This window comes from Perca flavescens, chromosome 7, assembly GCF_004354835.1.
Source record: "Perca flavescens isolate YP-PL-M2 chromosome 7, PFLA_1.0, whole genome shotgun sequence".
NCBI lineage: Eukaryota > Metazoa > Chordata > Actinopteri > Perciformes > Percidae > Perca > Perca flavescens.
Window position 1 is genome coordinate 13,027,412 of NC_041337.1, and position 25,197 is coordinate 13,052,608.

At 40.3% G+C, this 25,197-nt stretch overlaps 2 protein-coding genes and 1 non-coding gene across 10 annotated transcripts in view; 2 read left to right on the plus strand and 1 right to left on the minus strand.

The window, feature by feature from the left end:
* Nucleotides 1-11,479, minus strand: zgc:113278 (Translocating chain-associated membrane protein 1-like 1-like). Of its 3 annotated transcripts, XM_028583829.1 has the most exons (12): nucleotides 9,099-9,517; nucleotides 8,140-8,200; nucleotides 7,852-7,970; nucleotides 6,101-6,217; nucleotides 5,958-6,016; nucleotides 5,432-5,516; nucleotides 4,574-4,644; nucleotides 3,965-4,069; nucleotides 3,725-3,868; nucleotides 3,404-3,564; nucleotides 3,141-3,228; nucleotides 1-1,481 (listed from the first exon to the last, which is right to left on the minus strand). In XM_028583829.1, the coding sequence occupies exons 1-11, from the start codon at nucleotides 9,216-9,218 to the stop codon at nucleotides 3,155-3,157; spliced, it is 1,116 nt and encodes a 371-aa protein (XP_028439630.1). In that variant the 5' UTR covers nucleotides 9,219-9,517; the 3' UTR covers nucleotides 1-1,481; nucleotides 3,141-3,154. The 3 variants fall into 3 exon arrangements, with proteins under 3 accessions (XP_028439630.1, XP_028439631.1, XP_028439629.1); XM_028583830.1 differs by lacking the exon at nucleotides 9,099-9,517 and adding an exon at nucleotides 11,354-11,479 and having other exon boundaries at nucleotides 1-3,228; XM_028583828.1 differs by having other exon boundaries at nucleotides 1-3,228.
* LOC114559259 (protein kinase C-binding protein 1-like) overlaps nucleotides 11,163-25,197 on the plus strand; it is a 20,190-nt gene continuing 6,155 nt past the window's right edge. Inside the window, exons 1-13 of one of the 6 annotated variants that reach the window (XM_028583823.1) lie at nucleotides 11,163-11,271; nucleotides 12,779-13,008; nucleotides 13,102-13,337; nucleotides 18,281-18,351; nucleotides 19,746-19,906; nucleotides 22,118-22,339; nucleotides 22,870-22,983; nucleotides 23,246-23,338; nucleotides 23,715-23,802; nucleotides 23,883-23,938; nucleotides 24,036-24,113; nucleotides 24,207-24,322; nucleotides 24,450-24,925. In XM_028583823.1, coding sequence (XP_028439624.1) covers nucleotides 13,324-13,337; nucleotides 18,281-18,351; nucleotides 19,746-19,906; nucleotides 22,118-22,339; nucleotides 22,870-22,983; nucleotides 23,246-23,338; nucleotides 23,715-23,802; nucleotides 23,883-23,938; nucleotides 24,036-24,113; nucleotides 24,207-24,322; nucleotides 24,450-24,925 — 1,489 coding nt within the window. In that variant the 5' untranslated portion in view covers nucleotides 11,163-11,271; nucleotides 12,779-13,008; nucleotides 13,102-13,323. Of the gene's footprint in view, nucleotides 11,272-12,778; nucleotides 13,009-13,101; nucleotides 13,338-14,531; nucleotides 15,247-16,092; nucleotides 16,185-17,383; nucleotides 18,168-18,280; nucleotides 18,352-19,745; nucleotides 19,907-22,117; nucleotides 22,340-22,869; nucleotides 22,984-23,245; nucleotides 23,339-23,714; nucleotides 23,803-23,882; nucleotides 23,939-24,035; nucleotides 24,114-24,206; nucleotides 24,323-24,449; nucleotides 24,926-25,197 lie in introns of those variants that run through there. The other 5 variants (XM_028583822.1, XM_028583827.1, XM_028583825.1 and 2 more) reach the window with 5 other exon arrangements.
* trnak-cuu (transfer RNA lysine (anticodon CUU)) lies at nucleotides 11,785-11,857 on the plus strand. Its single transcript has one exon. It is a non-coding gene; the product is annotated as a tRNA-Lys (tRNA).

Genomic DNA, 25,197 nt, shown 5'->3' on the forward strand with positions numbered 1-25,197 from the left:
AGAAAAATGATCAGAACTCACGAAAACTTGCATAAATATATACCATCAGAGCAGTTCAGAGACAACATATTTGAAAAGGAAATATATTGCAACATCTATAAACAAGCAGCAAAAATAAAAACAAATTAAGGACGATGCAGAATGAATTAATAGAATACAATAAACGTATCTCTGGTGAGCAGGTCTTTTTTTTGTTGAAATGCATTAATAACTGTTGCCACCTAGAGGTTGCTCATACAGTTAAATCATTGCAGCCTTTTTTAGTTTTCAACAATAACAAAATGCACACAGTTTGAAATTGAGCAACTGTAATTTGTCATTCATTGAGAATCAATGCAGCTCAAGTGAGTGTTATGGTGCTCAGACATAATGCATATTTTGCAAAACAAAAGTGCATTCCTGTGGGATTATACAGGCTATTGTGTCTCAAAGCAGAGGGGGTTGTGAACTGCAGAGTAGCTCATGTTTCAGAGCCTAAACGTCTGCTGATTGTTGTACAGTGTGACATCTGATGAGCGAGAGAGGCCTACAGATGGTTTCACTCTGTAAAATGTTCGTTCCACATTTGGGCCTATAATCAAAAATACTGAGAAAACACCGGCAGGACTGGAACAAATAAGACATTGAGTTGACCATTTGCTCCTCAGATACTATATTTAAACTGATGTGTGGATGACTAGTGTCAGTATGATGGTGTACTTTACTATCATAAAACATGTAGTTGTGATAGCTGCAGTGTATACACCTGCAGCATAGTGTTAACTGAGCACTGTTATACAACAGAGTTCACTTTGCTCTAATAAGGCCATGACGTTAAATAAACCCTTAGGCTAAATAAATGTTTACACTCATACCACAATGTATATCCACGCTAACAGGTCAGCAAGCTTCATTCTTATATAAAAAACAATTCATATCAATATGGATGCAAAACAAATATTCACACGTGTGTACTGAACAACAGTGAATTTAACAGTGAGTTTCCCCTCTATAAAAATAGCTTAAAAATCTGACACATATTTAAGTACAGTGTAGGGTTAAGTCAGTTTTTTTTTTTCTCTTTTACATCTGAGACAGTTTAATAACAGGCTGGTACACAAGTCCCCTGCTCCTCCATACCTCTCCATATGACACGGCCATACACAGACATAGGACGTTAAAGACCAAAACCCAATAAGGAGTGCTAAAGGGAGCAAAAATGAATGGCATCTTCATCTCATCCCTGCTCTGGACTAAGACTCCAAACTCCAACTGTATGCAGACAGGTAGTACAGTCTTTTCTGCACAGAGCTTCACATGCACAGTGGTTTAGTAGTAGAGCAGTACTCCAGGTCCAGGAGAGGAAAGAATATGGCCAACAGTACAATACGTGTGCTCCATAGCAATGTCAGGATCATTGAAAAGGTGAAGCAGAAAGGACAAAACATGCCACATTTGACAAACAGAAATCACAGAGTCTCTCTCACACAGGAAAAGGGCATCTGAGGGGCAGAGACATTGAACACATAAGCATTTAGTAACCGATAACCTATAGAACATACACCAATCCACAATTCAGTGTTCCACATACATAAGCATGTTGGGAACTGAGACAGGCCCAACCGAAGTGAAAGGAAGGAAAGGATAGCATTGTGAAAAAAATAAAAATAAAATCAGGGCAGGAGTCAATGAACAGATTGTCACATTTCATGCTCTGCACACAGGCAATAATTATTTTACGAGACAAGCAATAAACATTGTTGTCATCACCACCATCATCATCATTCATGCCCAGTTAATTCACATACACAGTAGGTAAAACACTACTGCACAGTGCACACACACGAGTAAGTGTACAGGCATACAAACACATCCCTTTAAAAACACACCTCCCAGTGCACCGTGGGATGTAACTAGTGTAAGTGGTGGATAGCTTGTCCCCTGATACCCGAGAATAAAAAAGCAAACAGAGAAGGAATCAGAACGCAACACAAGCAGAACGAGTGATACAGTACAAATCACTGACATTATAAGGACACTTGAAGAAAGATTGGATTGTTTTGGATTAACTAAATGCAGTTGCCATGTACCGCTGTGTTTGCTGGTTACAGCTTGTCAAAGCATATAAAATAACTATCTGTAGTATATGGCAAAATAAATAACTCAAACATTTTGCAGCATTTGAAAAAAGGCCACTGAATGCTTGTGTGTGAGAGATATGCAAACTCAACAGCACAGGTAGGAACTAGCCATAAAGTCTTTAGCCTTAAACCGTCATGCACTGACATTACCATATACAAGACTGAATCACAGCCTCAAACACAGTTTCTTGCTTAAGTTTCCAATCATGCCATTATAAAAGGTTTAACTGTATGCATACAGTACAGCATCACAGGTTACAGTTCAGCTTCCTCTTGGTAAGTCACCGTACCTGGACGAGCCCCTGTAACAGGCCAACGCTCATTATCAGGCTAGTGATAAAAGCAAACATAAGTGCCTCAATCCTGTAACATGTTGGATTTCAAAGGCAGAGGCTGTCAAATAATGGCAGTAAATGATCAAGGAGTTAAGTACAAGCTTCAGTTCTCTGGCTGCAGCCATGCCAAATACCTAAATAGCACAAATATTCCTCTGGAGCGATTCATTTAGGGTCTTTTCCTGACAACAGCAGAATACACAAGAGCTGTCTTACAGAGCAAGAAAGGCTTTATTTTGGGTCAGTGGCTTGTTTCGTGAACTGAATAAGGCCCAAACTTAAAATGACAACCCACACAGTTAATATGTACATGAACAAGTTGCCCTGAAGTCAAAATTCACTTTTCAAGTTACTGTGACGTTAACTGATTCAATTTCAAATTAGTGAAGAGTGACTCAGTTTAAAGAACCCGGCGAGTGATCGTAGTTTTACACAAAAGGACACTTTAAAATCTATCCTGTTAAAGCATCAAACCCAGCACTGTCATGCCAGCATCCAATCTGCAGACAACCCAAATTAATAAGAAACATTTCTAGCTGACTGTAACACTGAACTTTTTCCAAAAAGAAGTTTCAACCCCTAAGGGGCAGTAAGGTAAGGTTTCTTAGTGCGCTTAAACATCTGTTTTTGGGAGCAGTAGACAAAATTTGAAGTTGTGTAAAGACATTATGTCACATTATTTCACCTGTTCTTCCATCTCTATGAAGCTTTGGCTTTTCTTGCCCGTGGTGATGTTTTATCCTCAGACTTCACAACCCCATTGGCAGCACCTCCTGACAAGACAAGTGGTTAGAAACATTCCTGATTAAAGCCATTTCAGATATAAAATGTTCAACAATAAGAAATATTACAGAAGAAATCTGAAATGAGACATAAACTGAAACACAGGTTTACATTATGTCTACATTTGGTAGAATGACCAGAAGCTCAGAGTTCTTGAACACTCACCCCTTGTAGGCTCCCTTTTGTGAGGCTTGCTCTTTGGGCTGACGGCCTTCTTCTTTGACGCCTGGTTCCGGCTGTGCTCCCTCCACTTTTTCAACTGGAAGTTAATGAACTTCCACATCATCCAAGCCTGTGTCAGGCAGATAGCTGCCAGACAAGTCATCCTGAAGGGTTGGGAAGACGCATTTTAAAAACTACAAATTTAAAGTGATTTAACTTGTGAACAGGAAAACCAAACTTTTGTTTTGAAATTTAATGTTTGTAGTAAATTAGCTAGGAACGAGACATTAAGGGCTCTTCCTGTCAATCGCCATCTGGACTTGCCTTATGGTGAGCACATTGAAGTTGCCTTCTGCTAAGGAAAAGCCCTGGTTTTCTGTACGGGGCAGCCCGAAGCCAAACGTCAGAACTGAGAGTGTGAGGGTGAGGAGGCGGGCGATGACAAAAAGTAGAGCCCACAGAGTAAAACTGTAAAAGGAAAAAAAAAAAAGTATTTTTATCAAATCAGGTTGGTCAAATCAGAAAGGCATAAAATGTTAATTGTAAGATGAATGAAAGCAATACCCCTTCTGCTTGTTCTCATCACTGAAGTAGAAGAGGCGTGAAGCGTGGAACAGCAGCTCCACCAGGTAGTGAGGGACCAGCAACACCAGGCCCAGTCGGTGGAGGCTAAACAGACAAGATGCAGAGAGAGGGACAGCAACATAGAATTAACTGAGGACAACTCCACATATGAAGAAAGAGAGGAGACAACACTATCAGCTACTCTTCTTATAGCTAACCTGGCTTTGAGTTCAAAGATGATCCTTATGGGGTTGTGTGAGGACAATGAACAAAAGTCAAATAGGCTGATAACTGAGCAACTACTCACAGTCTATTACTTGAAGAAAAAACAACAACACTCAATTAACAGAGATACTGCGTGTATGAGTTGTTAACTCATAATGATGCACTAATTATTTCCTTATACATTTTACTGCAATAGCAAAAAGTAACACCGCTTTACCCATTTTATCAGGCACTGGTTTGACACACTTGCAGTCATTGTCAGGATAATTGAGATCTTTGTGAGAGATATACCTAGAATAGGTTAATGCCTGACAAGGTGTCCATTATGAGTCTTTATTTCACCCTCAAGAGCATACGCTCAGAAAAATGAAATATTTCACTCACTTTAAGACATAGGCACCAGCGATGTGGACAACGTAAAGGCAAATGTAATAGAGCTGGCGGGGGATGTCCTCCTGTGGAAATAAAACAAACGGGGAGAGTTTGTGTAAGTAACAGCAGCAGCATCAACTACCACAAACAGTAGTTCGCTGCAAAAGACGACAACATTTTTTTTTCATGTAGCATTTTTAACTTTGGACATGAACTATCGACGTATGCTGTGGATTTTAGTCGCTTTATTTACTGTATAGTGACACATTCTTGAGGAGCAATGGTTTTCTTTAAAGTTTGAATCCCTTAAAATGCAGCCTGGACTCATTAACCACCTTTTAGTGTCGACACTATGATACCACCAAGAAAAAAACATGTCATCCTTGCTTGTATTTAAGTAGTGCAACAGAGGTGCGATTGTTCCCAGCCCCGACATGCTCTATATTCCACATCTGCACAGTCCTCAGCGGATTCCTCAAGGAGGCACATGAAAACGCCAGCAGGGATTAGCAGTGTTTATGGGGGACATTAACCGGCTGAGGTATACAGTAAACACCACTGCACTCATCATGGGTTACAGACTGCAGAGGCTAATGCACAAAAACGCCGACGACAATTAGTAAAAAAAAAAAAAAATGTATCGTATTCTGATGTGTTACTGTTGATACATTGGAAGGCGGGACCAAAGGACTCAAGATCTTTAGCACTTCATTTGTTAAGAAATGATATGGTTAATGTGGCTGTAAAACCCAAATTCAAGTTGACGCCTTTTTCTTTCACTTGAGCCGATGTGCCATCTCACACCTGCAACACAAGACCACAGTAACTTGCTTTCAAGTATGACATTTATTTTTTTTTAATGACCCTTACCTTCCGAACTTTTTGAAAGTACAGCTCAGGAAGTGCATGGAGCCAATAGGCAATTTGGCAAATGTAAAAGAACTTGACCTGGAAACTAGATAGACAGGTTGGCAGAGGTGAGAGCCTGGGTGTTATTTTGGCAGAAGTTATATCATAACAATATACAATAGGTCATGTTGTGCATGGTGCACTGTTGTGTAACTTCTGACATGCAAGTACAAGTCATGAATCAGTATGAAAACTGAAAGGAATCATATCCTGATCTAGAATACAAAACATGATCTCTTATTAATATATGACATTAGCTTGGACTGTGATATTAAACAGTGATAGAAGATAATAAGATGAATCCAAACAAGTCCAAAGAAGTGAAACATTACAAGTGCATCATGTATTTTAAAAGAAGGGCTGAAACTATTATTATAAGCGCAACATACTTCTGAATCAAAATACTAGTGGAACTCATTTGAAATTGGAATTTTGTGTTTACGATTTGTAAAATATGAGCTTCTGATGTGTAGGAGTCTTTACTTACACCATGTGAGTGTGTGGGTAACCCTCCCATAAAAAAGTAGGATTTGTTGCAAAGTCCTCCTGTGAGAGAAAAAGAGACACGGCGTAAGATAAAGCTTAATGCAGGCTGGGACAGTGTGTCTCTGGGACTCCTGACTCTCTTACCGCTGTTAGGATGCTGCAGCCCCAGATGAAGGAGAACAGGTAGAACGCCGCGAGCTGTCCAGACTCGTTGAACTTGCTGTGTTTGGTTTTTGACAGGTGCAACCTCCTGTTCATTTTCTGATATTAAACAAAATATTACCCAAGGTTAAACACATTTATATCACATATTGGTGTGGGGGACATTTAGTTCCTTCTTTTTTTATTGTCATTTAAGTATGCGTCACTTTTTTCAATTACACAGATATTTGCAGATTAGTTGTCACTACTTGATTGATTAGGTTAATTATAGAACACTGCCTGTTACTGAGTTATAACTGTCTCTGCTCTAACATTAACTGTAGTCATCAATCAAGTAGCTGTGCAAGTTTTCAACTTGCACAAATGTTTCAATTTTTAAATGGATAGCTTCACGTTTTTTAAGTCTGTCTTCAGTCCGGGCGTCTCAGGAAGTAGCGTGGGTCGTCTGTTATTGCAGGGTTAGTGTTTTGATCCTCTACTCCACATGTCAAAGTGCCCTAGCGCAAGACACTAAATCCAAAATTTACGTATTTTGTACACAGAACGAGGATTTTGTCCCCCATCATAAACCGTAAATGTAGTCGGAATGGCCAGTATGAACATGAGGAATACAGGCCTATGTCACGCAACAATTGAAGACCGGAAGAACGTCTCGGAGTGGGGATACGGCTCTTCCGGTTAGCTTTTTACAATGGCGGAGCCCGATAGATACTGCTGGACCAAGTCTCTCTGCAACCTGCCTGAAGTCACCTATGACGATGTGGTTCGGATGTAAATGAACACTCTAAGTAAAAAACATTTTGAAAACGACAAAAAAGACAAAAAGGTACAAGACACTGTACATAAACTATCGTAGACTTCAATGGTAGAATCTCGCTCTAGCCGTTCACGGTTTCGCGGGTACGGTAAACGTTTCTATGGTAACAGCGAGTTGGGCCAATCAGAGATGTTGCTGTTACGCTTATGATTGTGGGTAGTGTAGGTTTTCTCCATATGATTGCGAATAAAACATGTTTTTCTTAAAACAAGGTTGATTTCATACAGACTTCTAGCTTCTACAGGAGCAGAAAACTTTCGTTGCACAACCACGTAGGTCGTGGTCAGTCTACCTCAGATGGTTTAGACATTATGGCTGATAATTTTCGATAAAGATTCAATTCCCTACTCCGCGTTCCGGAAGCAGGAAGTGTGACATAGGCCTATTACAATCTGTTGTTACAACCTTGATGTTCACACTACTGTTTTAAGACAGACGTGATAAAGCGTGATTCCATCCTTTAAGAGACGGATATCTGTCCTTTTTTATTTAAATCCTTGAATGTGGTCCATGCATAAGGTTTTTATTTTTGGAATAAAAATATCTAAAAATATTTTTTTCTATTAATGATATCCCACCGGGAACTGAAAGACAAAAAATGTCAGGAAAAACCATGAACATCTTTTGAGTTATTATGCTTTAGTGCACATGCAGCTGGAAAGATTGGACCTGATTACCGTCAAACAGCTATCCAAATCTTAGTCATGGACCAGAACAGAGCAAACACACGAGGCGTTATTTGATGCTTTAGAAATGACAAACTAGACGGACACAATAGAGGCGGAGAGATTCGGTTTCTCTCATGCCGTGTTTATACACTTAAGTAAAGGATCAAAATAATACGCTGCTGTGTGCAAACAACAAACAATGTGAGCCAATAGTTAGGGGTGCTGAGTTTGGATATAGATGTACTCACATCGAGAATATATTCTTGTATCAAGGCATGAAGGATGACCGCAATAAGAAGGTAGAAAAACACAGTGGCCACATCTTTAGGGCCATACTGGTAAAGGTTTACTGGATCACTCTTCTCATCTGCAACAAAAGAGAAAAACAAAGTTAAAACCTTAACGCCTGAACAACGGCTAAAGAGGCAGAATAAGCAACCAATGAAGTGCTGAGCTTTAGAAATCAGATGCAGTTGTTTACTTGATTTATCTTAAAAATACTGGAATGATTACTGTACACATAAACTTCAGCTCACCAAGAACTTGTGTTACGTTGTACTGGACTGTGATGAACATGATGGCAAACTTGGCTGTGACCTGGAACACAAAGAAAGAAACAGGATCAATGGAGTGATTCTGAGTCAGGGAAAGGAGTTTGTCATGGACCATGAATGTATTTTGTATAAAAGAAGCAAAGCCTTACTGTTAATAAACCAATACTGTAATAAACGGGTGTAAAATCGTCTTGGATTAGCCCATGTTAATGTGTGAATCTTACTTTTGGTCGTGATACCATTTTTTGACAGGTGCACATATTCATCATTTAATGAGCATATGTAATTAGTGAGGACTGCAGTGTCACTTCAAGATTCTAAATTCACAGAGTCCCATAACTGGGGTCTGGGGACCTCAAGGGGCTCCCAGGGGTCTCTAGCAAAAAGTAGGTATATGTTAAGTTGCTACAATGATTCTCATTGTATCCGAATGAGAGTGTATCATGGGCTTCACTTCCCTCTAGGCATTGTTAATTATGTACTTAGCTTATAACCCATCTTTATCCACACAGGTAAAGGTTAATTGAGACAAAATCAATCAATTTTTACAATATTTTCAGTCTGGTGGCTGGGTTTGGGTGGGGACAGGTCAGTATATTGTTTCATTTAAAGTCAGCTATAGTTGCTCTGTCCAACCAAAGGGCTGGTAATCAAATGTGCAGCATGCAGGCAGACATTTAGCCTGACTATCTTGTTGCCAAAGGCACATGTATTGATTTCCTATTGAGGCAATGGATTAGCCGACTGGTAAAATGACCTGTATGCTGTGCCAGTGGGCCTCCTCGCTATCTTCTTTGGCACTGAGTGAGACACATGAGAAGGGAAGGAGAGAGACACGCTAGCGCCCTGCCCCTGGACTGCTGCTGTCATGTCAGCTAACGATAGTTAGCAGCAGCTAACATCACTCGGCTAACCACAGTTCCTGTCCAATCACACAGTACCTCGAACATCAGGCCGAGGAGGATTATCATGGCCAAACACGAAACCATGTCGGCGTGATTCTGGATCACAAACTCGTGGCTCAGCACCGGCGGGCTCTTGTTCTTCTTGCGGAACCCCATGGCTCACCGACGCGGCTCTCCCTTCTCTGGCTCTGGGCTGCAGTCTAGCTGGGATGAAGCTAGCTAGCTTTCCCCGCCGCTATACGGCTGCTGTTAGCCTGCGCGTCTCAACTGATGGAGGATGCTTGTCAAACGCTCCGCTGCGGTCCGTACGCACAGTGAACCGCTGCTCGTGTGTTTAAAAACAGTCATGAAGCTGCATCGCACCAAACCAAACACTACAGCACAACACCTACTTTTTCCCTGACTGGTAAAGTCAGATAACTGGCCCTCCCACTTCACAAACCCATTCATGAACCGCCCAGTGTCATTGACGTAGAAGGAGAACCCAGGCCCGTGGTGCATTCAGGGACTTCACGTAAACGCTAACTGCCCTTGTTTCCTAGATTACTAAAAGGATGGATATATGTAACAATATGTAATATTTCAGCACAATATCATCTGAATTGATAGGTCTGATAGGAAATAGTATTGTACTTTAGAATATACAGTAGGCATATATACCAGGGCCCCCAAGAGCCCCAGGATTATAGTAATTTGATTGACCTAAATGCAAATTTACTAGAGAATTGACACTTCTAACGTACAGTATCATCTGAGACAGCTCATGCATATTTTTTTTTTTTTGCACAATTCTTTCTAGTTTTAATTCTAGTTTTAAAACCGTGTTTTAGTTTGTTTTAAGACCTTTGTCATTATAGTTTTGTTTATGTATCTATTTTATTCCATGATCACAAAGAACATATTGCTGAATAAAGTAGTGCTTCATAAAATTACAGCTAACTATTTGACACACTGAAAACCTGTTAGTAGATAAATAATGGGGCCTGACAAACAGGTTTCCAACCATGCAAAAGCAGGAAATAAATATTCTAATGCTCTCTCTTTTGCTTTACTGCGTGAACACAAAATATAAACTGCTGCAGGAACATCTCTGTATTGCAAAGAAAAATAAAGATTGTTTATTGGATATGATTGTTCATCACTTACAAACTTTCACTGTACATCACTCAAAGCTCCCAAAGTCAGTGATGAAAAAACAAATTGATATTTTAAGTCTGTTAGGATATTTATAATTAAGAGGTAGTTTGTGCAATTGAATAATGCATTTCACTTTTTTAAATTGTTAAATTCCATTGTCAAAACAAGAGTTCGCAATGGACCTGTTTGTTTTTATTATTTATTCATAGATGCAATTTAATTTAACACATTAGTCGGAATAATCCAGTAATATATACATAATAATATTGTAACGGACTGTGTTAATCCTTCAGATTAATGTTAAATGTTAATGTCAAATGTTAAAGAGTATCACTGTTCAGATACAGATTAGAGATGTTGAGTTAAACACTGAGATTTCCGCCTGTCAGTGAAGTAAACTTGAGTTCAGATGTGAACCTTCTACAGGTCATTTTCCTATGAGAGTGAGCCGCAGGAGATCGTACACCTGTAGTTGGCTGAGAGCTAAGGGGTGTGTGGCTGTTGTTGTGTCCTGCAGGAAGAAAAAGGAATTTAAGTGTGTGAGCTAGGAAAAGGTCAAGTAACGTGAGTTAGCTTAACTGTTCTTGTTTTTTTGGCGTTGGCTACGGCCCACAGTGGCCTGTATTCGGGTCAATAATAAAACTGACAGTAAACTGGCTATACGTCTCACCGGCTGCTTATTGAGGGACGTTACAATATATTATAACCTATAACACTAAAAAGGATCCAATGTGCATGACAAGTATTTGATACGTGTACATTTTGCTGAGAATACTCTGCAATTTTTATACTAAAGTAGGATTTTGTATGCAGGACAGGATGAGCTGGGGACATAGCGATAGACGATCGAATACACTAATTTCTCGTGGGTGCATTTTTTCACTTCACCTGTCGTTTAACATTTTATTTTGGAAAGAAAATGACCGGAAGTTGCGATTTAATGTGCTTGAAAGTGCCCCCGTTTAAAATGCAACCACGTCAATTAGCTAAGTTAAATGATGGTGGCTTCAATGCGTCTCATCTTACTTGATGGTGATTTACGGACAATTTACGGAGAAAACCAAACAGTCAGGTAACGTTAATTAACGTTCACACGGTGTTCAAAATACACGATCCCATCATTGCTGTGACACTAAACGTAGCTAGCTACTTACTGAACGTCTGTGATGTTTTCACTGCCATCAGCCGCAGTGTTATCTGAAAAACTTATGTAAATACGCTAGCGAAAGCCAATTTTTGCGGGTCGTTGTTTATGTAAAGTGTTAGCTAACGTTAGTCTGTTGTGGCTTTAACTGGGCCGTTAAACTGGACGTTACCATAGTAACGGAGTCATTTTTGACATTTTCAGCCTAGTTCAAAGACACAACTTAAATAAAACACTTTTAGTTCTTCACCGCTAGAGGACAGTATGAGACAGAACTGGGATTCTGAGAGCTGCCCTCCCTTACACCAGCACAACGTGACGCAACTTAAAATCAGAGACGGTTTAAAAGTATAGAATAACTTACTTCACCTAAATAAGAATAATATCGGTACTACAACAGTTCAGAAATAAGACGTATTAGCACGTACCTGTATAAATATCGCCCGGCTAGCTCAGTCGGTAGAGCATGAGACTCTTAATCTCAGGGTCGTGGGTTCGAGCCCCACGTTGGGCGTTCAACTTTTACCCTCTCAGTCACAAACTCATAAAATTCCAATTGGATCCACTCTATGCGACAAAAGAGGAGGCGGGGTGCTCAATAGTCATTATTGTGACCAGTAGTTTGTCTAAGATTTTATTTGATTGCTTTATATTGACGGCTCTTTCTATTTTGAAACCCCCTTTTACATCTATGGAAAGGCCTGCCAGTGTATGCACTCTCATCTAGTGATCACAAAAACTGCAAACTATGTGTAGTGGAATGAGTGAACACTGTAGTTGCTTGTATTGTTGCTTGCTTGTTATATACATTAAACATTTTCTTCCTAATATTTAGACACCCCATCTACAATTTTGGGGGACCATTCAGTATGACATGAATTACAGCTATACAAATGATCGAAAAGTTGAGTCAACAACGGATTCAGTCAAATAGGAACATTGTAAGAAAAACATTATAGATTATATTTATGGCAGGGTTTGTACATTGTTTTTTTATTTTTCTGATCACTGAGTATTTCCCTGCTGTTGAATGTCAAAAGGACAACAACATCTTGTGCTTTATCCAGCTGTGTTTAATTATTTATGATCACTGTTACAGCACAGACATTGAAGGGGGAACCTCTACACACCTCCTCCAGTGTTAAAATTGAAAATTCAGTATTCCTTCTACTGGAGGGGAGATACATACATACATACATACATACATATATATATTTAATTTTAGTTTATTATATTTACTACATTTTACAACATGGGGATTGTTAATATATTCATATCTACATTTGAGACTAACTGGGCCATTATTTACCTAAAAACAATAGCGTGTGGCATAAAAAGGCATGGCTTCCTCAAAGCTCTACATCTGTTTCCCTTTTCTTTACAACTAAACCATAATCATTTTAGCAGCCTAATTTTCTTTTCTTTCTTTTTTCAGACTGAATTGCCAAAATAGGTGAGGAGCTACAGCTTCTCAGTTCTGTGGAAACAGCCAAGAGGGAGGGAGGAGTTTAAACAAAGGCCCTCTCCACATAAAAAAAAATGGAAGCCATGGTGTCCTGCTCCTCACAGTCTACATGCTGCCATTTTACTTCCAAAGCCTTCAAATAAGACAACTACCACCAGGTTCTACCATTGGAAGCTTCAAAACATTGTTATATGGGGTTTGTATGTCAAAAAGACTCATATTAATCATGTTATTTTGTGGTTTTAGGCCTAGCTCTCTGCTTATTTTTCTTCCCCTGTCTCTGACACTCACAGTGCTGCCCCTGCCTGCACTGAACAAAGATAATTATTCAGGAAACATTTCGGCCAATCAGACGCGGCCTTGTATCCTGCCTGTGAGGAAAGCGACCAGTCAGGATCTGGCTAACATCACTGGGGCCTGATCGCCTTGCCTGAAGAGCGGAGCCTTCCCCGGCTGAGGGCTGAGAGTGTCCTCCATGTTTTATAAGTGTTGACATAACAGTGTGTCAGGCAGCCATGCATCCACAGAGGTAAGCTCTGTCTTTTTTATCTCAACTCTCTGATAACAACATGGCTTCCTTCTTGTCGTTGTGGTGACTGTTGGTTTCTCATGATGAATGTGCACACCTTAAAAATCAGTTTAGTGTGCAGGAGGAGGAGCTGGGGTGGGTTGGAGGCCTCACCAGGCCTCTCTGCTCCACAGTGCTGAGGGTGGGGGGTTGGGTAACGACTCTCACCCTTGCTCTCTCTCTGTGTCTCAGGGTCACATGGGTGCCCCAGACAACCAGGCTGCCATACAGGAGGCAGAGTGGACCATGGCAAATCCTTTTCCTTTTTTATAATGTAAAAGAGACTTAGATTTAAAAATGGCACCCACATCTCCTTTTAAGTTGTGGCACTCTTGTGTTGTAGCCTGGCAGAGAAAGAATGGGGGATGGGCAATGGAGGAGGAGGAGGAGGAGGGGGGGGGTATTATGTACCCTTTGCAAGTGGATTGCCTCTGTGCTGTTTTCTTGTGTCATGCCAGGCCGGGGAATAGACGTGGGGGGCAACAGATGTGCTTGTTAGGAGGACCCGGAGTGCAGGGCATAACTGAATACTGGTTTTCAGTCTTAATATTGTACATATAAAATAACTTGTCCAGAAACTGAAAACTGTATGACTTGGTACATATTAAATAAAACTGTACTGGGGATGGAGTTTCTACACTCCATATTGATGAGAGGATGAGCCTACATTTTGTCGAAGGGCGATCCTCTTCCAATTCTTCCAACAAATCTTTAGAAACAAGATGATGGTACACCGGTTACTTCTATTTAAAGCCATAGGCCGTGAGTTTACGGTCCCGGGCTTCGTCCTCTCTATAGCACTATTGTGAAACTGCTTCCTCCACTCTCTGATCCTCAGACAGACAGTGGCCATTTTGTGTATAGAGAGCTCTTGGTAGGAGAACTCTAGCGTATCTTCACAGATCAGACAGCAGGGACAGAGAAACAACATGAGACATAACAGGTTTTTTACATGACACACGCCCTTGTGTGTACATGTTCTTGGCATACATTGCAATATTTTCTGTTTTTCACTTATGTTACTCTGTTTTTACACAACATAAATGTCATTAATACATAAGATACAGATAAAAATGCAGGTTCATAAAATATCAAGATATTTAGTGTATGAAGAAACTCTTTACTGTTTGTTGCCATTATATATTTTTCAGTACATTGTGTCACCGTTTTAGCAGTCTCAGTTGCGTGGGGGAATCAAAGAATGTTTTCTTTCTCTTGTGGCCTGACATAAGACATGTTTCATCTACACGACTTCCAGAAAATTGTAACGTTATCAGTTTCCTCAGAGTAATTCCCTCTCTCACCAAAACCAGAAGTTTGACCACTGAAAAGTAATGAGTTACTCCACAGTTCTTGTTCGAGCCTGTAATCTAAATATTACATTGGTAGTTAGATATGTCCGCAATGTGCAATGTCGTGGGGTTGGGACAAATCGTGTGGGCCTCCTTCTGAGGCAATGTAGCCACTAAACAGAACGGCAGAGGTTGAATAGCAGAGCCGCTGAGTTATGCATCACAGCCATAAATATAATCTCCCAAAAGACCTTTTTCAAATCCCCCTGGTTTATGCTGTCATAATCAAGAAGGGCAAGCTAAACTGAAGGAATAAAACCCGTCTAATGCAGGGGGAAATCTCTGCATTGCAGCAAAAGTGCTTTTTAAGAGGAAGAGGGGAGCCTGCACACTGTGATCCTTGTGGCATAGCACTGCCGACCAATAATATTTCACCCTGTTGGCCCTCCAGCCAATTGCAGCTGCAGTTGAGGTTAAAGATTGACAATCGGAGGGAGAGCAGCAGGGAGAGCAAGGGCCTTCTGGAAAATTCCACAGCCATCTTTGATTCACCCTTTACAGCCTTATATAAAATCCAGGTCAAATCTTTCTTTAATACAGGATATTCTGTGCATACTTAAAGTATAGTTTGGTGTTGATCCATTGTTTTAACATTGTAAAGGAGACATGCTAAACCAGGCATCTTTTATGTAGTTAAATCATTATTTTATGAAGTGTTAACTAGGATCTTATACCTTAAGCTTTTCTTATGTTTTTGTTGATTTCAGGAAACACAAAAGCTAATAGTATGCATTTTATTTGTCTGCATGTGGTTGGTCTTGTGAAAGCTGAATGTCTCTTGATATTTTACAAAACCTAATATTCTCTCTGGGGTTTTGAGTAGCAGGGTAAGTAGGATGTTTTGTAGTCAATGGTATTAATCCCAAGTGTTTTCCGTGGCAGTTCCAGAGCAAGGAGTACAATAATGGAGTTTGCATTGAATTACTTTCCTGGACTGCCATAAAGGGAGGCCATTTATTCAGATATTTGTCTATTTGATGTCTAAGAAGAACTGCACATTCTTTAAAGAATAGAGAATAGCTCAGCCAGGATCTCATTGTGGCTTCACAGTGATGGTCTCTCTTTCTTCAAAGTGAAATCTAATTATTCTATGACAGCAGTATTCAGGAAGGAGGCAAAATATAAAAAAGAGAGATGAGTGCTTCTCATTTTGCTGGGTTTTCTCATGTCTCCCTCTCTTGTGTTCCTCCTCTGTCTTTGTGATCGGCCGTGAAGGTTTGTCTTGACCTAGCTGTGTTTTTGAAAATGTTGGGACTATAATCTCCACAGATCTCTCTGGTCCTCCTGCATGGATGTGCCAATGCCTGAGTCTGAGCCTCGGAGTGGGGGATGGGGGAAAGGGGGGAGGGGAGCAAGCTGTGGCCTCCATTTTCTGTGACGAGAGAACCCTTCTCGTCTCTCACAGGAGTGGAATCTAAAGGCATTGAGTCAGTGTTGTTTCCTTCCTGTCCATCAGGTACTACTTGCAGAGGGGAATACTGTCAGTGTTTTCTTGAACCCGCGTCTCTCTGGAATATATCCCAGAATCTGCTGAGGATTTATTTGCCTAAACTCTCCTTGTGTGACGGATCATAGCTCCTGATCTGAGAATGTCCTTTGGATCATACGTTTTTACTATTGGTCATCCGGTCTTCCTGGTTGTCTTGCCATAAAGTGTGTATATAATATAGGGCTGTGGCACTTTGTTCAGCAGCTCTGCCTGGTGATGGCGAATGTTCTCTCTTTTCAGGGTTGTGGTACACGTAGCAGAGCGGCTTGGCTAACGTTGTCTTATTTTCATGTGGGCCTCGTTTGTTCACTCAGTCCGGAACAGGAAGGCCCCGGAGGGGTTGTGGTGTGTGTGTGTGTGTGTGTGTGTCTCTCTGACTGCTGGCAGGCTGAAACAAGATACCTATATGCCATATTTGTAAAGAAACTCTGCTCAACCCATGTTTGCCATTTTTCAAACAACAAAGGTTATGATTTATTTATTCTAACAGAATATATTTAGAATAGCCTTGATGATTGTGTTTGCTTGGTCATGTATATGGTATTGTCTGGTAGAAAGAAGATATTTTAATCATTTTTAAACCAAAGTTGTGTAGCAAACACCAAGGTTGACTTGGTGTTCAAACGAGTATAGGTTAAACAGTTGATGTGATCGCATCTTATCTCTTTGAGTTGGGCCTGTCATATCTGATTCATTAAAGCCTTTTAGGATATGTGTTTTAACCTCCCTATGCCTATTAGTGAACTGACATTTGATCAACTTTGTGTGGAATGTCTTTTGAAGGGTGGAGGAGGGGACATGAAGAGCATTCCTTAACTTTCAGAAGAAAAAAGCTTATCCCACAAAATGTGTTTGACCTTTGAGTCATAACCTGTAAACCCATCATCCTAGCTGGAAACCAGAGCTGCAGCCAAAGCTATGAGCTGGTCAAGTCTGTGACCTGTCAGGGGTCCTCGGGAGGGTTTTCTACCCAGGGCTTGTGAATAAAGGCTACATCCTTGGAACAGGGCCCTCTGTTACTCTGACAAAGGAGGAACCAAATACTCAAAGGCTTTCATTTATCGCTAGACCCCCTTTATGCTTGTCCTTTTTTTTTTTTTTCTCTCAGAGGAAATTAGATGAAAGCAGGATCAGAGGGCTTTTTTCAGTGCTAGATGTGCATATTGGAGATACTGTATTCTTAGTTTTAATTAATGGATTTATCACATTAATATTGGCTTGTTTACATCACTTTTGTAAACACAGCAGTACAAAATGCTGATTTTACAGAAATGCTTATGTAACTCCACAATTATGTATATAATATATTTCCAAAGTTTCCAAATTTACGGACGATGGATAGTGATATAAACATAAGTTTGGCCAAGAAAGCTGCTTTAAATATACATGCGGTGAAGATTTGGGCCCAAAATATTTAGATGGACCTTGTTTGAAGCTTGTTAGATGGATCTCTTGTTATCGGTCTCCAAGAATGGGCCTAAATCCCTCAGGGTCACCTTGTTGTTACTGAAGAGGCTTGGGAGCTAGTAGAAACGTATATTGTTATCATCATGAGACATATGTCCCTCCACTAGTATGAACTCCCTCTGACTTTCTCATTACTAAAGGTCTATTTACCATTTGTTATAAACAAAGCACAGCAAATATCAGGACCTAGTCAGACTAGAATCTATAGCTGCAATGTCTCCTGAAGGACGGAGTTGCAGGCTAATAAAATGGCCCTGTATGTTGCTGTGAATACCAACTTGTGCTTAGTGGAGATGGGTGTTGCCATGGTGATTGTACCCATTCTTCCTCTTGGAACATTAAGAACATATTCAGACTTGTTTGCCACAGATAATGTGGAAAGGATTTGAACTTCGTTGCACAATGTCAGCGATGTGCTGACATCAAATGAAAACAACAATGGAAACCTGCAGAGTCCCTATTGACAGATCCTCAGGGACCCAGGTGCCGTAGGTGGTGTTCCACTTGTTTACTGTTCTGCTGATATGATTTTTGAACACCCTTTCTGACTTTGTATTTGCCTCTCTTTCTGTGTGCTCTTGTTTGGTGCTCTGCAGTCTGGCTGAGGAGGACATAAAGACAGAGTCTGATGTGGTAGAGGGGATGAATGCATCTGCACGATCCAAAGGTAAGTCTCTAAGGCCGAGCACCTCGCATTAAGAGTTAAAGATCTCAGACATCTTAGTTTCAGAGAAGGTAGAGCTTATTTACTGTAAGTTTCAAGAGCAGGGTAATGCATTTTGTTGGTGTTTTAGTACTGCAAAGATAATCCATTATGCCTGGCTGCCTGCCTGTTTAGAATTTGTCAAGTAGGGTCTTGTTAGTTCAGAGGGAGCCCTCAAGCTATTTGTTTCTGTAAAGTGGGAATCTAATATGTATAAGTGGCATCTTCAATAATTTCTTTTTAGATCTGTGTGATTGCTGTCAGTACTAGATGTTAATGTTATCATGATGACAACATTCTAAAAGCTCAGCACTGCATCTGACCATTGAATTTATGTCAAACCTCAAGCATGTGCAACATGACCCAAGACATAGCAAGCCAGCTAATATTACTTACTAGTCCAACAGAAAGATGGCCAGCTCGGCATCTGTCTTGCAGCATTTTTATTTCTTAAAGCTCTCGTCGATGACTAAAAGCCAATCTGAGATCTACTCTTGTCTAGTGGCCTCTTGCTTGGTCCCGCTCTCCTTTACTCTTCTTAGCCTCCTCTGTCAATGTCCTTTTCGGTTTCTTCGCCTCTGCCATGATGTCCGTAGAGGCTGCGGATTCCGTTGCACGCTGGCCTGGCTCTGGTTGTGGTTATGGCACGACACCAGCACTGGTCTCCACCCCTCCTCCCTGGGCCAGAAAACCTCCTCCTACCAGCGGTCCAAAGCTCCTGTGCTAGCAGTGTAAACATCAACACTCCCCCCGGTGCTCCCAGTCCTAGCAGCATGGCTAACTGAGCTAACTAGCTACAGTTAGCAGCAGTCAGCGGTTAGCTTTACTTTAGCAACAAGTAACGCTTTCTGTCCATCAGGAAACCCCCTTAATCGCAAAGAGTCATGGCAGAGCAGCCGGAGGACATCAGAGAGAAAACCAGAAAACATTTCCTCCATAAAATATGATGAAATTTCACCAAAATCCGTGGTAGTGCCTTAAAGCATTATATACCTTTCCGTGGAGATCCGACCCGCTCACCAAAGTTACATAGTGCGAGAACAGGCGTTCAGGGCGCGGAGTAAGAATGAAGGAGGCACCATTCTCCCTGTTACAATTCAGTGTAGCATCAAAATGATGCAATGTTGCTTTAAATTTGCACTTCCTTGGTTTCTCAAAGCTCTTAAGAATGTGGGATGATGTTAATCATATATTATGGTTGATTATTTCCATCCTCTTGATTTATTCTAGGAATAGCTAAACTACGGTCATGGTACCCATGTTTTAATCTTCTTAAGCTTGTGTAATGTGTTGAGTGCGGTGAACAATACAAGCATATCTCCCATTGTGTGATGACCTGATTGTGTTTCCACTTCCAGTCCCTGATCCACCAGGGTCAGTGGAACGACCAGTGGCACCACAGAAGAGAAAGGTGTCCAGTCCCACCCATTCTTCCAATGGACACTCTCCCTCGGACACCTCCCCGAGCCCTCTCAAGAAAAAGAAGAAGCCTGGGACCGTCAACTGTCACAAAGACCAGGTAAGTGCTCCAGTATACTCATTTCCAGATCTGACGTGCTCGCTAAGGCTGTGAAGGTACTTGTTTCGACCTTCCACACCAGAAAGTGGAGTTAGCGAAGGAGATGGCGCCAAAAATAATCCAAAACAAAGACCGCAGGAGTTTGGACTGTTTTGTCTTCTACCAATGTTCCAAAGCACTTTATCACGTTGAAAGGGAAAAAACAATTACATTACATTTTTAAACAAAAGGCTAAGGGCGCGCTTATGGTGTGAAGTGGGTGTGAATGTTTCAGAAATTGTTGACAGAGCTGTCTGACAAGCAGTTCTGATGGCGGTGTACTGTCACCTTTTAGTATTTATTTCTAACCTAGGCTACCTGGAAGAAGATAATACCAGGTGAACAAGACTAAGAGAATTTTTTTTAGCAAACTCTGGCTGGAGGCCAACACACACTGCAGAGATCAATGCTCAATGAGGGACTTCCTTTTTTGGTGAAAACGTTCCACATTGCCTGCAGGAGTAGGCCACCTTTGATTTTGACTGTAGTATACTGTCAGCTTAAAGGTGCTCTAAGCAATGTTTGGTGACGTTACTTCTTGTTGACATTCGAAGTATTGTCAAGCAAAACTTAGGCTAGCTCGCCCCTCCCTCCTCTTCATCCCGTCCCCTCCCTTCCGTGCTTCCTGAAACAGTCATGAACGCGCATTGTGGAGCCTACGTGCTAACGCTGCTGCGGTGATGACTCAACCAACTCCTTCTTGTCGGTTATCGGCTGGAACACCGTTTGTTTTGTGGTGCGGGTTGGCGCAGTTTGTTTTTGTTGCCGTTTGTGGAGCCTGGGCTGTCTACAGAGGCCGCGTTTTTATTTTAATTTTTTTAACAGTGTGTTCAGGGGACAGGCAGCTAGTGGATAGTGAGGAGATGTTTGCTGTATGTGACAAAAAATGCTGTAGCCTAAACGCGTGACATTGCTTTAGAGCACCTTTTTAAAGATGGACAAACATGTATGGATGTTACCTGCTGTGGTCTGCTCACAGTGGTTTTTAAAATATATATATATATATATATATATTTTTTAGACATTTTACATGCATACACCTCTGACATTAATGTCCTGTCATTTTGCTGAATTTAAGTGTTCTGCATTTTGATGATGTATGACTGATGCATATGTTTTCAGTATCTGCTTGCCAAATGAATGTGAATGAGTGATTCCCTTTTGCCCTTTAGTCCTCTGTTGAACTTGCATGACATTAAAAGAAAATTCTAGTGCTTTTGTTTAATATTTTTACCGGAGTTATATATGCTTTCATTGGCAAATAAGCTGCAATTTAATTTTACCACTACTCGTGATGAATTAATACCAACACTGATTTGGTGTAAGCTTCAGACTTAAACTTAAGATAATTTTAACTGTGAAACATCATCTTGAGCTTTAAAAGCAGCTGCATCAACTTCTATTCATCCATTGAATGTATCATCATGAGTACCAGTTGGGTATTTACAAACCCCAATTCCAATGAAGTTGGGACGTGGTGTAAAACGTAAATAAAAACGGAATACAATGATTTGCAAATCTTTTCCAACTTATAGTCTATTATAGGGATGATCCTTTTATACCCAATCACGACACTCCCCTGTTTCCAGTTAACCTGTTCACCTGTGAAATGTTCCAAACAGGTGTTTTTTGTCTTTTGTTGCTCCTGTCCCAGCTTTTTTTGGAACGTGTTGCAGGCATCAAATTCAAAATGAGTGAATATTTGCAATAAAACAAAGTTTATCAGTTTGAACATTAAATATATTGTCTTTGTAGTGTATTTAACTGAATATATGTTGAAAAGGATTTGCTAATCATTGTATTCTGTTTTATTTAAATTTTACACAACGTCCCAATTTCATTGGAATTGGGGTTTGTACAAGAGAATTGTATTTTGCATTGTGTGTTTACTCTCAGATGAAAGATGAGCTATCTAAATGTACTGTTAAAAAAACAGCTGTTAAACCTGTTGGGTTTGTCTAGTTTGACTCACAGTTGAAACAGTCAAACAGATGTTCAGATAGTTTCCTAATTGCTTTAAAAAGTGTTGTGTTAGGTTTAGCAATTTTACTACCCTCTATGCTGCTTCCATTGCTTACCCCACCACATGTCTTGTTTTTGTTGCACTGCACCTTTTTATGTTCCTGCGTGTTTTTGAAACCTGCCCCCTTGTTTCTCTTGCCTGCATTTCAGTCAGAGCTAAGACATGGTCCCTTTTACTATATGAAGCAGCCAGCACTCACCACAGACCCTGTTGATGTTGTACCGCAGGACGGCAGGAATGACTTCTACTGCTGGCTGTGCCACCGCGAGGGCCAGGTGCTCTGCTGTGAGCTCTGCCCCAGGGTGTACCACGCCAAGTGCCTCAAACTACCAGCTGAGCCCGAGGGCGACTGGTTCTGTCCAGAGTGTGAGGTATCTCGCAGAAGACGTGTATGTGTGTAGCTGTAAACAAATGATTGTGGCAAGGCACAATCTTGCTTGCTTAGTTGACAAAAGGGGTGTCAGACTATGTGCCATGAGCAGCTTTAAAAAAAAAAAAAAAAAAAAAAAAAAAGGAACTAATTGGTGAAATTACGTGCTTTTGTCTACAGTTGATCCAAAAACGTACACACCTCTTGGCACATGGTGTGACACTCCAGCAAGCTAAATGCTCACACTGCAAGTTTGAGAGATGTTAGAGGATTGAAGTTTTAATCTGCTTTTTAACATTAAAGGGACATTTAATTCGTACTTCTTTTCATCAGCACAATTTTTAATATATGTACAAGCTAAATAAAAAAAAAAAACAAATCAAGTAATGTAAACTTTACAAAAGTTGAGATGTAAGGCAAGGCAGCTTTATGTATGTAAGTTTATATTAGTATCAATGTCCTTTTGCTTGATGTTTATTTTCATGATGTGTTCACTAATGCATTTAATCATTAAACTTTTTATTGTTACAGAAAATAACAGTTGCTGAATGCATTGAAACCCAGAGCAAGGCAATGACAATGCTGACAATAGACCAACTCTCCTACTTGCTCAAATTTGCACTCCAAAAGATTAAACAGCCTGGGGTAAGACTTGTAAAGATTAATTTTATGCTGGTTTAATAGGCGTCTTATAATTTTTCTGTGTAAGAAAATGTTTTGTATAAATCCCCTTGAGGCAAATTTTTTTTTTTATCTTGTGCTTGTAAATAAAATTGACTTGACTTATCTTGACCTATATTCAAACACAAAACTCCAGGAAATATATACAGGACATGAGAAATCCAAATTTTGGCTAATGCATATGTTTTTTTTTTTTTTTCTTTTAACATTTGTCTCAAATGAGCAGACTGAGCCTTTCCAGAAACCTGTGTCTCTGGAACAGCACCCGGATTATGCAGAGTATATATTCCACCCCATGGACCTGTGTACTTTAGAGAAGGTAATATTATTATTTTTTTTATTTTATTTTAATTTGCACATCAAAATGGTACAAATAGAATGCACACAGTAAAAATTGAAAAACAATCTTGAAAAAATGCTAAATGAATGAAAGGGACAACAGAGTGAGCGTCTTTACTTTGAGGACACATTAAGTAGTAACATAATAGAACAAATGTTGTCACAAGATACCACTGCGAACAAAAAGTGTAGTAGTACACTACAGTTCACAAGTAAAAATACAGATACAATACCCAAAACAAAGTATAAAACCATACTTTGGAGCAAGATTTGTGGCACATTTTTTTTATTTTTAGAATTCATTATTTTCATTGAAGTATCTTGTCTTTGATTTAGTTATTTTCACTTTTTAATAGACTATCAAAAAGAAAATGTATGGCTGCACTGAAGCCTTTCTTGCTGACATGAAATGGATCTTACACAACTGCATCATCTATAATGGAGGTAGGTCACTTTGACATAAATCAGTAATCCCTCTACTCTGCTCATTTCAAACTATAAATTAGACTGTGACTTTATTTCAGGTAATCACAAATTAACAGCAACTGCAAAAGTCATCGTCAAGATTTGTGAACATGAGGTAAAGAAGCTTTACTAACTTAATAATAGCAAAGATTCTGCAAATGCATCGGATTTAAAAATTAATAACATCTTTGTCATCTAATATGTATTATTAGATGAACGAGATTGAGGTGTGTCCAGAGTGCTATCTGTCTTCATGCCAAAAAAGGGACAACTGGTTTTGTGAGCCATGTGTAGGTCCTTACACAATCTTAAATACTATATTTATACATTTTGGTTTAATTTTAGATCTGTAAGGCATTGAATTATTTTGCTTTGTCCTTTAGAGTCAACCACACCCCCTGGTCTGGGCTAAGCTAAAGGGCTTTCCCTTCTGGCCAGCAAAAGCACTTCGGGAAAAGGACGGGCAAGTAGACGCACGCTTCTTTGGGCAACATGACAGGTGAGAGAAGCTTTTGAGCATATAGAGCAAATTGGCTCTACGTATTAGGGTTGTTGGACCAAAAATAAACCAGGATTAGTATCATGGTTATTCTAACTCAGTGAATGTTTTTTGGTGCTTTGTGTAGGGCCTGGGTACCCATTAACAACTGCTACCTCATGTCCAAAGAGATCCCTTTCTCTGTTAAGAAGACAAAGAGCATTTTCAACAGTGCCATGCAAGAGATGGAAGTCTATGTGGAAAACGTTCGCAAGAAATTTGGGGTCTTCAACTATGCACCCTTCCGCACTCCCTACACACCCAACAACCAGCTACAGATGCTACTGGACCCATCCAACCCCAGTGCTGGGACCGTGAAAACAGAGAAAACGGATAAACTTCGCTTCAACTTTGATATAACCGCATCTCCTAAGATGGTCCTCAGCAAGAGTTCCACACCCAGCGGCATGAGTCGGAGGGTCTCAATGACAGACATGCCTCGGTCACCGATGAGCACTAACTCCTCAGTTCACACAGGGTCCGATGGGGAGCAGGATATGGAAAAGGCCGGCAGGAATCCTGCCTTCCACTACAGCACTGGAGAGGAATCGATGGACTGTACTGGTAAGTAAATGTTGGCTATAAACGATATATTTGTAATAGCAATGTATCAAATGACGAAAACATTTGTGAAAGGGGTCGCTCGTAGAGATGAACCAACAGAGAATAATCCCCTGAATCTGCAGCTGTCCCCCGGCTTTACGGAGCTTTATAGCGAGTTTCAGCTCATTGTTCAGCTGTCCGGCCTGTTCAGGAGTTGGAGTCCAAACCAGAGTTAAAAGAAAAGGGAATATTGGACTTACATGGACAAAAGCATTAATCCAAATGAATGAATG

Bases quoted from the DNA above. Each gene is read 5' to 3' on its own strand.
- zgc:113278 (XM_028583829.1), bottom strand. From the start codon at position 9,218: ATGGGGTTCCGCAAGAAGAACAAGAGCCCGCCGGTGCTGAGCCACGAG. The intron at 7,971-8,139 runs GTGAGCTGAAGT...CTTTTGTTGCAG, and splicing joins CAACGTAACACAAGTTCTTG to ATGAGAAGAGTGATCCAGTA. The intron at 3,229-3,403 runs GTGAGTGTTCAA...TTGTCTTGTCAG, and splicing joins CAAAAGGGAGCCTACAAGGG to GAGGTGCTGCCAATGGGGTT.